General features: G+C 42.5%; 1 protein-coding gene across 20 annotated transcripts in view; it reads left to right on the forward strand.

The window, feature by feature from the left end:
* The window catches only part of UBR4 (ubiquitin protein ligase E3 component n-recognin 4), a 136,469-nt gene that overhangs the window by 59,477 nt on the left and 61,513 nt on the right, over nt 1–15,479 (forward strand). For 4 of the 20 annotated variants that reach the window (XM_063594408.1, XM_055097380.3, XM_063594414.1 and 1 more), the window contains exons 49-60: nt 141–357; nt 2,308–2,371; nt 2,806–2,940; nt 3,936–4,110; nt 5,002–5,142; nt 6,056–6,177; nt 6,873–6,984; nt 9,112–9,242; nt 9,365–9,542; nt 9,997–10,101; nt 11,661–11,798; nt 12,701–12,875. In XM_063594408.1, coding sequence (XP_063450478.1) covers nt 141–357; nt 2,308–2,371; nt 2,806–2,940; nt 3,936–4,110; nt 5,002–5,142; nt 6,056–6,177; nt 6,873–6,984; nt 9,112–9,242; nt 9,365–9,542; nt 9,997–10,101; nt 11,661–11,798; nt 12,701–12,875 — 1,693 coding nt within the window. Of the gene's footprint in view, nt 1–140; nt 358–1,136; nt 1,170–2,307; nt 2,372–2,805; nt 2,941–3,935; nt 4,111–4,828; nt 4,913–5,001; nt 5,143–6,055; nt 6,178–6,872; nt 6,985–9,111; nt 9,243–9,364; nt 9,543–9,996; nt 10,102–11,660; nt 11,799–12,700; nt 12,876–15,479 lie in introns of all 20 variants that reach the window. The other 16 variants (XM_063594395.1, XM_063594396.1, XM_055097359.3 and 13 more) reach the window with 8 other exon arrangements.

Consider the following 15,479-nt stretch of genomic DNA (forward strand, 5'->3'; position numbering starts at 1 on the left):
AATATCTCAGAAGATAAAGTTTCTCTATGTCTATAAAATTGACGTGATTTACTTCTTTGCTCCAACTGTTCTGGTCTTTGCTTTGGAGGGGTGGCTTTTTAGAGAATGTGCTTCCTAAAGGCCTCTCTTGCTTATTGCAGTTGGGGCCTCGGTGGATCCAGCAGGTGTCACCATGATAGATGCTGTAAAAATTTATGGCAAGACTAAGGAGCAGTTTGGCTGGCCTGATGAGCCCCCAGAAGAATTCCCTTCTGCCTCTGTCAGCAACATCTGCCCTTCAAATCTGAACCAGAGCAACGGCACTGGAGATAGCGACTCAGCTGCCCCCACTACGACCAGTGGAACTGTCCTGGAGAGGTATCAGTGCTGGCAGGGGTTGGCTTCAGTTTTTACATATTCCACTCACTGCAGAACCTTCCTGTGTCTTGAGAGAGCCAGCTTCTAATAACCATCTCAAGGCTAGCCTGGAATTTTTTTAAGTTTTCATACAACTCGCCCACATTCAGTGTCTCTTTAGCGTGCAAAGCCTGAAAAATGTGCTCAGAGTCATCTGACACCAGAGTCTCTCCCTGGACAGAAGTTCTGTCCCTTCTCTTAATAATGCTCAGGTACCCTTTAGAGTAGCCAGAGGCCACAGGCTAGACGATGCTCAAGCCAGTATTCTAGATTAGGATCCAGGCTTGCTGAAATGATAGGAAAACATCCTCCCTTCCATTCTGAGCTCATCATCTTTTCATCATCTTTCTCTGCGTAGCTACTTCTGTGATAATAACATTGCCAGCAAGAGAGGCTGTCTGCTGCCTCTTGTAGCAGAGTCTAGAGTTTCCTTAAGTCTCCCTACAGTGGCATATTCTTAAGCATTGTGCTTGGCTTCTTTGTGCTAGGTAGCTGCTGGTTTGCCATGGTAGATGAAATATTATAATTCATGATGTAAGATTTTGAGTTTCTTACATTGTAAGTCACAAGAATAGCCTTGCTTGGAATCACTGCCTCCCACCAGCAGCCTCCTCCCTCCCTTCCTTTCTCTTTCTTTTTCCCTGATGCCCTATCCATACATGGTTTGCTTAGGATGTGTTTCTGGGTTTCTCTGAGCTTCACATTTTTTTCCTTTTTTTTTTCTTTGCTTCTCCCCCAAGTTCTGAAACTGAGTCCCTAACCAAGCTGGACCGGTTAGTATGCCCTCTTTCTTTTCTCTGCACGAGTGAGTGTGTGTCAGAGAGCCGTGTAACCAATGGTGTGGCTTTGCATTGATTCTGCTTCTGTTGAAGAGTCTTCCTGCTTTTTTCTGTTCTGGTCATTGCATGGCTACAGAGCTGTCCATGTGTAAAAATGGAGTATATGGAAGATCGTAAGTGCACTCTTGGTGTTGGCCATGTCGGACACTCTCTCAACTCTCTCTTCCTTACCCTAGTCCTCTCTGCTCCCTTTCTAAGTGGATGAAAAGGGGGTTTGGGGTAGAGGGATTAACAGCAAAGTCCTACCATCTGATAACCCACTAGAGAGCTCGTTCTATCCAAATTTGTTTTATGCCTCAGTTTCCTCTTCCCTAGTTCTTTATTGCCTTCCTCTACCCCTTAACCCCTTTCTTTCCAGTTACCTTCTGAATACTTTTCTTTCTCTGTCCAGAGCTTCAACTGTCAGGATGTTGTTCTTTTTACTATGCCACATTAAATTGAAAGGAGTAAACCCTGGGGAGCATGTTACTTGGTACCTTTAATAGTAATAGTTGGGTTTCCTATTCCTTTCCTAAGGGGAAAAGTTTTCTAAAGATGCTTTGTATTTACCCCTTGAATGTTGGCAATTGGCATGCACCTAAAAAATAGTTTGTTCTCTCCCCCCCATACTTGGGACTCCTAGGAAATGCCTTTGTGCATATATAGCTTTAAACTTTCCAATATAAGAGGATGGTTTTTACCTTTCCCTTTGTGTATCCTTTTGCCCACTGATCTCTGGGCACCTGAGCTTTGGGTCCCATTGCATCAAGACTGTTAAGCCCATCTCAGTGATCCCTGCCACAGGCAGCAGAAGGAAGCACATTTATCCTCTTTGAGGAAGAAAAGCCCTGTCTTTGAGTTACGGATTATGAACATGGCCTCAGGTTGATCTCCGAGCAGGAGCCAGGTTTCTCCCGGCCTGTAACATAGGAAACGATATGCATGGTGCCTGTGGCAGGTCTTATTGTGCTTTGATTTTGTATTTGGCATTCATTAGCTGTCCCCAAGGTCCTCATGACTATAGTTTGCTTAGGCTAAAGCGCAAGGCGGAGAGAACGGTGTTGTACTCAAGCCAGGTTTTCTGTCTCCCCAGGCTGGTTGTGAGTTCTTTAGAAGCCCTGGAAAGCTGCTTTGCCGTTGGCCCAATCATCGAGAAGGCAAGTCACTTTTTCAAAGCACATGGAAGCTTTCTGAAGAGGCAGAAAGTCAGTGGAGTTGTCTGAGGCCCTGAGGCCTCGCAGCTAAAGAACATTTATAGTAGCATAATCTTGATTTGCTAAGAAGCTCCAGAGAAGTCTTCAGCTTAAGGCCTATGTCCTACTTTTCGGGCCCATAGTGAGCGTGTGTCATAGAATAGGATGCGTGTTGGTACAAGAACACTGTTCTGGGAATCATGAGCTTGGATTCCATGTCTTCCTCTGGTAAGAAGGAGGATTATAATTTCTGAAACTTTTTTTTTTTCTCTTTGCAGTCCATGGAGCATAACCTAGCCCTGGTGGCCTAGAAGGAAGGAAGGGCAGGCAGAGTGTAGATAGTTCATTCTGCCTTGAGTTGGTGGGGTTAGTGATAACCCTGCTGTCTTTTGCCTTAGGAGAGAAACAAGAATGCTGCTCAGGAGCTGGCCACTTTGCTGTTGTCCCTGCCAGCACCTGCCAGTGTCCAGCAGCAGTCCAAGAGCCTTCTGGCCAGCCTGCACACCAGCCGCTCGGCCTACCACAGCCACAAGGTAACTGTTCTCTCAGGGAAAGGAAATTGCAGTGCTGACAGGGAATCAAATAAGTTAGCTTTTCATTGTAAAGCAACAGCACAGCAAAGTAAGGTAGAGAGAGGATAGCATTCAGATTAGACCTACATTTTACAGAGTTTCTCCTGAGAAATTCTCAAGTGCCACTCAAAACCGAGGGTAAGCCAGTGACTGGGCCCCTGGTTTGTACTTATTTTTCTGTCACTCTAACAGGATCAACAAGACTTAAGAAAGAGAAGGAGGGATATTGAGCGTGGGTAGCCTTCTTGCTGGAAAAGGGTGAGGTGAGGGAGTCCCTCAGGAGATAGACTGCTAGTGTTTTCGCTCCCTCAGGTGTGGCACAGCATGAGAAGTGTACTGTACTTGTTGGTGAGACAAGTGTTGAATAGTTCTTGGAGTGCCACTGATGGGAACATCTGGGGAAAGAGGGTATCACTTATAAAAGAAAGGCATTGCCAAAGGAGACAAATTGGGCCAATTTCTGTAGATGGAAAAGATGAGAGTTCAGACCCCTGAGGAGGAAGGGCTCTGAGAGGAGCCATCAACCCAGAGCTTTGGTTAGCTTCTGTGCCTCCAACCCGGAGAACTGAGAAATGTGAGTTTAACCTGCTGAGTCTCTCAAGGAAAGACAATTTTGGAAACACTGTCCTTGGGTAATATGAATTTGCTAAGAAATGACTCTTCTATTGTAGGAGAAAGAAATCTAGCAGTTCTGGAGAACTGAGTAGATTTGAATTTTCCCATCATACTTTGATACTGCAGGGTTTTTATTTTTTAATGACATTAATATTTTATGTATTAAGAAACTTAACTATATGGGGCTGCTTTGAAGATCTGTTGTAGGTGATTGGTGTTCATTGGCCTGTTCTCTTGAGAGGAGGTAATAATCCTGGTGATCTGCCAGCTTTTCTCTCCTCTTTGCTTTTGTACCCAGCTCTTGCTTATGGCTGACCCTCTGTGCTCCTGTTGTTTTATAGGATCAGGCCTTGCTGAGCAAAGCTGTGCAGTGTCTCAACACATCTAGCAAAGAGGGCAAGGATTTGGACCCTGAGGTGTTCCAGAGGCTAGTGATCACAGCTCGCTCCATTGCCATCATGCGCCCCAACAACCTTGTCCACTTTACGGAGTCAAAGCTACCCCAGATGGAAACAGGTGAACTTGGCCTCTGTGGCCGTGGTCCTGAGATCTGCTTCATATGCCTATTTACCCTCTCATTCTTACTGTTCTTACTGGCCTCTGACTGACTGCATGCTCAGAGACAGGGATTTTGCTTCCTGGTCTTTATACCTTGTAGGGCCTTTTGACATTGAGATTGTACAATTTTAAACACATTCTTTTTCCAGTGCTTATACTTTTGATTATCCTCGAGTTTATTTAGTGTTCTAGACATCAGATATAATCTGTCTCTGAAGTTATTACCTCTTAGGAGCTTCAGGGGAAAGCTAAGCTTGGTTGGGCCCTGGTTGCTTTAAAGCAACTATGGCATATCTTTCGCTTTCATGCCATTCTTTTGCCAGTGCTATTATTAATATGTATAGCAGCTTTCTCAGTGCTCAGTGCTGTTTCCTTATCTCCTCTTCTGTTGGCTGGGTAGCAAACCTGTTTTGTCATTGTCAAATTGAGTTGATTGCTGCCTTTACAATTCTGTGTTGTTTACATGCTCCCATATGCATCATCATTCTGTTCCTCCTTTTAATACTACAATCCCAGAATTATTCTAGAGAGATCTCTAGAATGTTCAGATGTTCCTCTACGTTTTAGAAGTTGAACAGTTGGAACTGAGATCTTTGAATCTGCGGTAAACATCCTAAATGCTCCCCGTTCTACTTAATTCTAACATACAATGTTTTCTGCGATATTCCTTTCCCAGACTGTTTTTTTCCTAGATGTGCCTGCTGGAGTCTAGGGATAGTTGGCATATTGATTGGGGCCCCACTTGAAACTCCCTCCCCAGGCAAGCTTCCTTGACCTGAGTTAACCTTAAAACAAATTAAATTCCATCTCAGATTTACCATCGTTGATAATTTTCTTTCTCCTGCTTAGAAGGAATGGATGAAGGGAAGGAACCGCAGAAGCAGTTGGAAGGAGATTGCTGTAGTTTCATCACCCAGCTTGTGAACCACTTCTGGAAACTCCATGCATCCAAACCCAAGAATGCCTTCTTGGCACCTGCCTGCCTTCCAGGTATGTTAAAAGGGATATTTGAATCTTGGTAATGAAGCCTGATGTAAGTTCTGTCTTTGAACAGCTATGACCGTTAGCCATTAGCTTTCATTCTTCATAATCCATTTCTTCCAGAACTCATAATTGGGAAGTAGAAGTCTGTGAGATAAATGCAATGTTCCTGAGACAGGAATTTAGCAGTGTGGCAGAGTGGGATTTTCTTCTACCATATCTTTTCATCGGGGTTGAATATTTTACATAAAGAGGCACTGTGTGTGTGTGTGTGTGTGTGTGTTTGTGTGTGTGTGTTTGTGTGTGTGTGTGTGTCTCCTCAGTGGTTTATAATTGTTTTTAAAAATCTTTGACAACTTGGCTTAAAGCCAGCTCAAAAGGCACAAGTATCTTGAGGATTATTCTATTTCTAAGCTATTTGGTCTCTAACTTCTTACACTGTTGAAAATTCAGATGGAAGAGTAAGGGTCTGAATAGCAATATAGAAAAGTAGGATGATCCTGGTGCTCATTCATGTTTGGAGGACACTTGGGTGGTAAACCTAAAAGGCAAGTCAAGGTCATGTTTTGTCATCACCTGAGGTTGGGGGATATTAGGGAACATTTAGTATCTGCCTTCCTCTTCATATGTCCTTGCCTTGTCTTTTGATATCCAGAGAGAGTGGACAGCTACTTATTTCTGTGACTCAAGATATCTGGAAAGACTTTTGAGGACAATTTGGGAGTTTAGGAAACTGTTAATGAAACAAATCATAAATAATACTGACAGGCTACTGTGTGTGAATGAGTGTGTATGTGAGTGTTTGTCATTTTGTTTGCATGACCTTTTACATGGAGATGAAAAGTTACACTTTTGTCTCAGACTCTCAAGTAGTTAGAGTTTTTTCCTCCAGATTTTCAAATAATGTTTGTCTCTCCTTTAGGACTAACTCATATTGAAGCTACTGTCAATGCTCTGGTGGACATCATCCATGGCTACTGTACCTGTGAGCTGGATTGTATTAACACAGCATCCAAGATCTACATGCAGATGCTCTTGTGTCCTGTACGTAGCATTACAATCCCAGAGAGCTCTCAGCAGCCAGGGAATATCTGGAAAATTGTTTTTAGCTTGCTAAGCTAATGAAATAAAATATATTTAAAGGAAGCTGAAGGGAATGAAGTTTCAAATATCAATAAAAGCTTTAAGATCTTACTCCATGGAAGAGAGAGATTTGGAAAGGGGATGGGCTTAGTCTTTCTTATTCAGTGCTGAATCACCAGGGACTAGCCTACTGCTTGCTACATAGTAAGTGCTAGGTAACTCGGTGAATTGTGACTTAAATGAGCACATGAATGAAAGTAGTACATCAAGATTTCTATTTCCAGTGACCCTTTCACAGAAGCTAAGTGTTAAAACTACTGATTTTAGCACAGAGCTAAGACGCGCACTGGGGGCTTGATCATCTGATAAAAAGCCAAAACCATTTGTAAGGGGCCAAAATGGCCTCAGGAGCAAATGACCTGCCAGTCCATCCCCAGGAACTGAGAGACAGGAGGTTAGCGAATGGCTCTTAATGTGTGCCAGAACAGGAAGGGGGGATTAACTTAACCTGCTGAACTTGGTCCGCTGGGTTGCAGGTGAGAGTAGAGAGGTATTCCACTTGCATGTGAGTGAGTGACCAAGAAAGGAAAGTGTTTTATAGAGAGTTTCATGAATAATATGAGAGCAAAGCGTGACAGTTTCCTTTTAAACCTCAGGATCCTGCTGTGAGCTTCTCTTGTAAACAAGCTCTAATTCGAGTCCTAAGGCCCAGGAACAAACGGAGACATGTGACTTTACCTTCTTCCCCTCGAAGCAACACTCCAATGGGTAATGTGAGGTCTGGGTTTAGGCTCAAGCCTGTATTTGGGAGGAGGGGAGAGAGGGAGGTACAGTAGCATTGGGCATGCTGCTCATGTTGACCAAGGTCCTGGAGACTTTATGTATCTGTCTTTTTTCTAATCCTACCTCACCCCATAAAGAATTTAGGTGGCACATCAAAATGTATATAGTAAGTAGGATAAAAATAAAGATTAAAGGCCATGGGAAAATAAAAGTACCATAGTAAAATCAAAATACAGAAAATTCACATCACAAAGGTCCTGCATGGTTGGTAAGCGAGGGTCTAATATTTGGCTGAAAGCCAATAGCCATAAGCAAATAGCCTATTTGGCTACTGGCTGAAAGCCAATAGCCATAAGAGCCATAGCAAAAATAAAATCACAGTGACCAAAGACAAAACAAAAACATAACTTTTCTTGGGATAGAAGCTCTTCATTAAATGTCCATTTTGTTGCCAAAGGGGCAGAATCCTTAGTGGACTTACCTACAATAAGTTGGATAGCAAATTTCACAGGAATTTCCCTCACAATACACTTGGACACAGTCAAGGGCATAACATTTTACGATTCAGTAAAAGCAATTCTAAAAGGTGTCTGAATAACAGAATTATATAATTCTGGTTACTTGGCTTGATTTAGAAGTAAATTTCAAATGAAAGTCACTATGTACTTTTAAATTTTCTTTCTTTCTTTCTTTCCTTTCTTTCTTTTTTCTTCCTTCCTTCCTTTCCTTACCCTTCCTTCCTTCTTTTCTTTTCTTTTTTTCTTTTCTCTTTCTTTCTCTCTCTCTCTCTCTCTCTTCTTTTTTCAGAGTCTCACTGTGTCACCCAGGCTAGAGTGCAATGGTGCCATCTCAGCTCACTGCAATCTCTGCCTCCCTAGTAGCTGGGATTATAGGCGTGTGCCACCGCGCCCAGCTAATTTTTGTATTTTTAGTAGAGACAGGGTTTCACCGTGTTGGCCAAGCTGGTCTCGAACTCCTGACCTCAAATGATCCGCCCGCCTCGGCCTCCCAAAGTGCTAGGATTATAGGCGTGAGCCACTGCCCGGCCTGTACTTTTAAATTTTCTAATAGCAATATTATAAAGAGTAAAAAGTAAAATTGATTTACTAATTATTTAATCCAGTATATCAAATATTATATCTACATCTTGTCAATATAAAAAATTTATTAGTGAAATATTTTGCCTGTTTTGGTACCATTTTGGGAATCCAGAATGTATTTTACACTGGTGGCACATCTCCTTCTAGACAGCCATGTTTTAAGTGCTCAGTAGTCACATGTGGCTGGTGGACAGTGCACATCTAGAGGATTGTACACAACTTTGTGACTTTCAGAAAATCTTCCTTGCATATCATTTATCTTGCCTAAGCTTTTGGGTTAGGCAGCAGTTTGTGGCTCTTTTCTCTAGCAAGAACCTAGAGTGGAGATAGTTTATGTTTCTAACGGACATATTTACAAGCTTTAGCAATCCATCGAGTGGAAGGTGAGGTCTCTATCCTCTTCTGACAATTAGGAGTCTCACCTGGACATCTTCCTTATTAGAAGGCCTTCTCACCTTCACACAAAAGTGGGCACAGGCAGGACCTGCAGTGGTGTCCTTGGTTTCCAGTCAATGGTTTTACACTTCAATTCTGGTTCTTCTCATAGTAATTACGTAGTGTGAAAATCTCACTGACCTAGTTGTTTTAGAAAAAAATAGTGAAATAAATTCTAATCTGCCATGACAGACAAAAGGTAAAGATCCCAATCATATGATTTTTCCTGTCTTATCCAAGGTCTCCTGAGAGTTAGCGTGAGTTTGGGAGGCCTACTGGTTTTAGATCTCTCAGCTTTATGGAAATCCCTTTGGAATCCAAGGTTGTTTCCTTCACCAGCTGGAACATTTTATTTTTGTGGGGGGCAAGCTGTCGCAGCCAACTCCATCTTCCCAGATGCTGTAGGTCCAAGAAGTAAGAGAACAAGGCCAGGCATAGCATCCTGGAGTTCTCCCGCTAAAGCCCAGGGTGCTAGCTGGTAGCTTGTCTTGGGTTTTTGTTGCCACCTGACTTATGGCACCATGTGCCAAGGGAGGAAAGCAAGCACCTTCAGGTGACTGGGGTTTCTTTGACTCAGGAGACAAGGATGATGATGACGATGATGATGCAGATGAGAAAATGCAGTCATCAGGGATCCCGAATGGTGGTCACATCCGTCAGGAAAGCCAGGAACAGAGTGAGGTGGACCATGGAGATTTTGAGATGGTGGTGAGTCTCTGGCAGCAGGAGAAGGGGAGGAGGAGCTTCACAACTCTCCTCTAGCTCTTATTCAGTGGACTTCCAAAAGTTACCACTTACCATGGGACACTGACAGAGCTTTCTCTCTGCAGTCTGAGTCGATGGTCCTGGAGACAGCTGAAAATGTCAACAATGGCAATCCCTCTCCCCTGGAGGCCCTGCTGGCAGGCGCAGAGGGCTTCCCCCCCATGCTGGACATCCCGCCTGATGCAGATGACGAGACCATGGTTGAACTAGCCATTGCCCTGAGCCTGCAGCAGGACCAACAAGGTAGAAGGCCATGCCAAGAACAAAGCGGCCCATTGGCCTTGCACAGGAAAAGAGGGTTTGGCAGTTACTGATATCCAGCTGACTTAGTTTGTCCCCACATTTGGGGAGAGGTTGATCTGGGTGAGAGCTGTTCAGAGATACAGGTGGAGAGTGAGAGGGATGTGGTGGGAATTTCAGTCTGAGTGCCAATCTCATAGTTTCTGCCAGTTTGGGTTATTTCCTCTTGAATCTTAGATTCCTCCAGCCTGTGTCCTGCCTGAGCTGAAGGAAGCATTCCACCGTCTCTGTAACTGAACTTGGTGGGTGGACAGCAGTGGCTGCTAGCTAACTTCCTCTAGGCCAGAGGGGGTCACATGCTGGTGTTTGGAGACTCTTGAGGGCAGCAGGTGGCCAAAGCAGCGCTGTGGATGGGACCTGGAGGGGATGTTGTGCTCACTCTCCACTTGTTTCCCAGGCAGCAGCAGCAGTGCCCTGGGCCTGCAGAGCCTGGGACTGTCCGGCCAGGCACCCAGCTCTTCCTCTCTGGACGCAGGAACCCTCTCTGACACCACAGCATCAGGTAACTGTCCACAGCAAGGAGCACGGCTCAGGGCCTCAGGACCCTCAGGCCTTGTTTCCACTGCTGTGAGAGTGTAATGGGCAGCTGCTTTGACAGGCCATTCTGGACTTCCTGCTTCTGCCTTGGCTTTAGAAAGATGGGTGTGGAGGGTGTAGTGCTGTGGCTCGGCCCCGCCGCGCACAGCTCCGCTTCCTCACACTTTGCATGCTGCCTGGCTTCAGCTACTTCCCCACGGAAAAGCCGAGAGAGCGGCATGCAGGCTGATCAGCTACAGGGCTTCCACTTCAGCTTCCAGCATTCTTTGTCAGAGTTCTAACATTTTAGACAGTATTAAAAGAGAGACAAGAAATAGAACTCATACCTTTTACCTTTTTTATCTTCATTTGCAAATAAAAGGAGAGCTATAAGAAGCTAGATTATACTTCAGAATTCTTGTTCAGTGTGACCAACCATCAGGATCTGTGAGCTTGAGAGAGAGGGTTTTTATGGACAATTAAAATCTATAGCAAATCTCCAGAACTCATCTTCTCTTTATTTTCAATCTTTTCCCTAATCTGATTAAAAAAAAAATGTTTCCTGAATAGAGAGTTGGACCAAATGGAGATACCTGGTCAACCCCTGAGTAATTTAAGGGTTGATTTATAGTTTTTTAGACTGATGCTTCCTTGTGTTTGTTTTTTTTCTTTTCTTTTGGAAGTTTTAGCCTGGGTAGATAAGAAAGGGAGAGAGCGGCTGGCCCCACCTGCTGCCATGGCTTGTTGCTTTTCTCAGGTCTCTTTAGTCGCTGTCATTTCAGGCTCTGAGGTTGCTGTTGTGTTGTGCCAGTCGTGTTCCTGCTGTGCTCTGTGGCTGTCTTGGCTTTCCTCCCCCATGTATCTCATCCAGCATTTTCCTCCTGTCTCAGCTCAGCCCTGATCCTGGATGCTGTGGCTGTCTCTGGGGAATTTCCTTGCTTCATTATTAGCATCTGATGAGGATGATTAGGAGGTGTGAAATTTCCCAATGAGCTCCCCTCTGGACCACTTGCTAAAAAAACCAAAACAGGGTTGATTCAAGAGCTCATGCTAAGTGATTTCCTAACATAAGCAAAAATTGACTGATTTCAAAACAAGTCTCATTAAAATTCAGAGTTCTATGCTTTGAATGGTAATGGCTAGTTTCAGATCTCTCAGCAGGTGTCAGTAACACCTAAACAATGGTGACCATGAAGCATTTTAGCTAGAAAACTCAGCGTCCATGTCACAGATTCTTACTGAATCTCTGCACTGTTCTACTTGCACTGTAATGTAAAACAGTGAAGGAAATACCCAGTGAACTGGGTTTTCTTCACTCCTGTCTAAGTACTGTTTGCAATGCACCGTGTATAGTGTTTGTTCCTGTTAGTGATTAACCAGCAAAGCAAATCTCTCCCTTTTTTCTTTGACGACAGGATATATAAACTGCATTGTGTCCTGTGCACTATGTGGTTTGATGCTTTCATCCCAAGGAGGGGTTTTTTTGTTTTTTGTTTGTTTGTTTGTTTGTTTTTTAACCTGTAACAGCTCTCGTTACTCTCTCAGCTCCAGCCTCAGACGACGAGGGCAGTACAGCAGCGACAGATGGTTCTACCCTTCGGACCTCTCCTGCTGACCATGGTGGTAGTGTGGGCTCGGAGAGCGGGGGCAGTGCAGTGGACTCAGTGGCTGGCGAGCACAGTGGTAATGTGCCATGTCGGGGGTCCTGTCTCCTTAGGCAGAGGGTGGGGACAAAACAGGAATCTCTGCCTGGGTCTTGGGGTTGGTTTTTGCAAAGAAAAGTTATAGAGACTCATTGAAAGTCTTGTGGACTCTCTGAAAGTCTTGTGGAATTCATTTGGCCTCAGTTTTTGAGTTTCAAATGTTTAGTGGCTTAAGCTCAGGGGGTTAGTATTGAAATATTTTACAGATATTTACTAATTATCTGTTAGTGGAAAAAAAGCAATGACATGCGTAAGTCTTTTTTTTCCTCTCTGAAACTGCGATAATATGCATAATTATAAGTCATGATTAGCCTAAAACAGTTATTATGTGACCTTGAAACCCATTATCCTATGGTTTCTCCTCCTCATTTATTTGGGGAAGGGTTTTTTTTAAGCGATCTTATTGTTAATGATCTGATGTGTTAACATAGCAGACCATCCCCACAGTCTACTAGCTGATGAGGTGGGGCTCTAGAATGAGGGAACATGACAAAGCCATTTTGGTTTGACCTTCCATATCAGTCTGTGGTTAGCAATTGGATACAATTTTTACAGAGGAGATTAAGAGCAGCTGATAATTTCTAGATTCCCCTATCAGTGTATGTTTCCTCTGAAGTATGAGATATAAATGTATTAGCATCTGAGATTAAGATCATTCATATAGGTGGGTCTTACGTACTGGGGAAGGGTGAATGGCTACTGTGAGAGTGATTTAACATAGTGCTGTGGGGTCTTACTTAGCTTTACATATAAGACAAAAATGCTACCAGTTATTGTCTAATGCTATCAGTTACTGTCTAACTATTGCTGCTGCTTTAGAATGCACTGGGTTCCTTCATGCTTTGGGAGTTGATTTGTGCTTTTTAAACCATTTCCCTCTAGTATCTGGCCGGAGCAGTGCTTATGGCGATGCTACAGCTGAGGGGCATCCGGCTGGACCAGGAAGTGTCAGCTCAAGCACTGGAGCCATCAGCACTACCACTGGGCACCAGGAGGGAGATGGCTCCGAGGGAGAAGGAGAAGGAGAAACTGAAGGAGATGTCCACACTAGCAACAGGTCAAGACCTAGTCCTTCACAGTTAAGAGGCTTGCCTATCTGAGACTATTTCAGGAATAGTAGGACTGATCAATTGCAGGAGGTAGAGTAGTGATAACAGCATATTTCTTTTGAAATATAAAGGTGTAAACTTCTGAAACAGTTTAAAGTCTTAGGAAGTGCTCTAGGTCTGTCTTTGTCTTCGAATTATATTAATTACGGAGAGAATAGAAAGTGGTCTTTCTCTTAAGGCTCCTCTAAATATCTTAGTAACTGTAAAGTGATTGTCATAAAAACATGTCTTCCTTACTCAAATCTTTCCAGTTTCATCAATATCCGTACACTCAATATATGGCATCCTCTTTACAAATGGCACCGCTGGAGGCTCAACATTTAGGTATACGTATTAGGTGTTCTAGAAGCGCTCCTTGTTCAGCATGTTTGTAAGGTAAAGGAGAAATAAGACATAGCAAATATATGCATATGGCTAGAAATACCAGTGGTGGAGCATTTTGAAATTGAAAGTGGTCTATAAAATCCTAATCCATTTTTGTGTTGGGGTTTAGTACTAGATGGTGAAGTGAATGTATTCTTAACCCAGAGATAACTAGAGAAATAGAAGAAAAACCTGAAAATAAGACTCATGATACAATGTTTGTTGAATTTGTTGAGGTCAGCAGTTGTTACATTAGTGTAAAAATAGTAAGTCAGAATTTTTTTTTTTTTTTTTTTTCGAGACAGTGTCTCCCTCTGTCACCCTGGCTGGAGTGCAGTGGTGTGAACACTGCTCACTGCAGCCTCAACCTCCCAGGCTCAGGTGATTCTCCTACCTCAGCCTCCCGAGTTGCTGGGACTACAGGTGTGCGGTACCACGCCCGGCCAATTTTTGTATTTTTTGTAGAGATGGAGTTTTGCCATGTTGCCCAGGCTGATCTGGAACTCCTGAGCTCAAGTGATCTGCTCACCTCCACCTCCCCAAGTGCTGGGATTACAGGTGTGAGCCACTGTACCTGGCCCAGAATTTTGAACTATATGATTTCTATCAGGTAAAAAAAATGGTGCCTGATGCAGTCAGGTGTCAGAGACATTTAAAGGGGGCATCAAAGAGTGCCTTCCACGTTGCCCGAATCCTACTGCTTGAACGTAAGAATCCTACTGCTTGAACGTAAGCCGCTTAACATCTCTGGATGAATTTCTCTGGTTCTGTTAATAGATGATATTTTGATAGAGTTTTAAAAAAATCTTCTAACATTTTTCTTAATGTGATTTCTAGGTTAATTCCCTTATGTTCAGTTAATTTGGTCTCTATGATTTTTTAAAAAATTTACTTTAACATTTAAAATCCAGCCTGCTTTTGTCTTCTATTTGATATAGTTGAGTTCATTTATAATTAATGTTGATTGCTAACAGATTTGGAATGGATGTATGTTACTACTTTGTGCTTCTTATTTGTTCTATGTGTGTCCTTTTCTTTGTGGCCTTCTTTTGAGTTGACTTGCTAGTTTTTTCTTCCTGTTTCTTTCCTTTTTCCCTCCAACTCTGCAAGTTTGGAAGTTGTTTACTCTGTTTTTAATCTTTCAGTGGTTATACTATGCATTTTAACATGCATACTTACCTTATCCAAAATGAAATTTAACTAATAGCTGTACCTTCTTCCTGAAGAATATGAGGATCTTAGAAGACTTTACTCCTTTGTGTGTTTTAACTTTTTTAACGTCTTCTTAAAGCCTTTAGGATTTTATAGTTTATAAGGTCAGTGTTTGTTAAAGTTTTACTCATATGTTTACCATTTTCTGTGCCTAACATTTCTTTATGCCTCTGAGACCTCCCATCCAGGATTATTTTTTTCCTAAACGATATCATTTAGATTTTCCTTTAGGGAGGTTTTCTGGTTTACACTATCTCAGATTTTGTTGGTCTGGAAATACCTTTATTGAACTTACGTTTGGGGATGTATTTTTGATGGGTATAAAATTTTGTGTTGGCAGCACCCCCGACCTCCCCAGTTGAAAATGGTATTCTGTTATTTCCTCACTTTTGTTATTTCCAATGAGAAATCACCTCCTATTTTAACTGTTGCTTCTTTGAAAGTAATGTCTTTACTGCTGCTTTTAAGATCTTCATTTGTCATTATTTTTGCAGTTTTACCAGGATATGTGATTTATTTCTTTACATTTATTTTGCTTAGTAGTCTTTGGGACTCTTGGATGTGTGGGCTAGTGTCTTTTATTTTGGAAAAATCTCATCTATTAATCATATCAGATATTCTTTTTGTCTTATTTTCTGTTATTTCAGTTATTTTCTGGGATTTCAGTTAAATAGATGTGAGACCATCATATTCTCTTCTTCATGTCTCTTAAAATCTCTTTTTCTTTTGTGTTCCTCGTGCTTAATTATTTATAAATTTCTTGATCTATTTGAGTAGCATTAAAAAACATCAAATAGGAATAAATTTGAAAGATATGTAAGACTTCTACTCTGAACACTGTACAATCTAAGGGAAATTAAAGACCTAAATAAGTGAAGAACTACATCATGTTTATGGATTGAAAGACTCATTGTGAAGATAATTGTCTTCAAATTGATATAGAGCCATATAATCCTAGTCATAAATTTTGGCTGGAG

The sequence above is a fragment of the Pan paniscus genome, chromosome 1, assembly GCF_029289425.2.
Source record: "Pan paniscus chromosome 1, NHGRI_mPanPan1-v2.0_pri, whole genome shotgun sequence".
Taxonomy (NCBI): domain Eukaryota; kingdom Metazoa; phylum Chordata; class Mammalia; order Primates; family Hominidae; genus Pan; species Pan paniscus.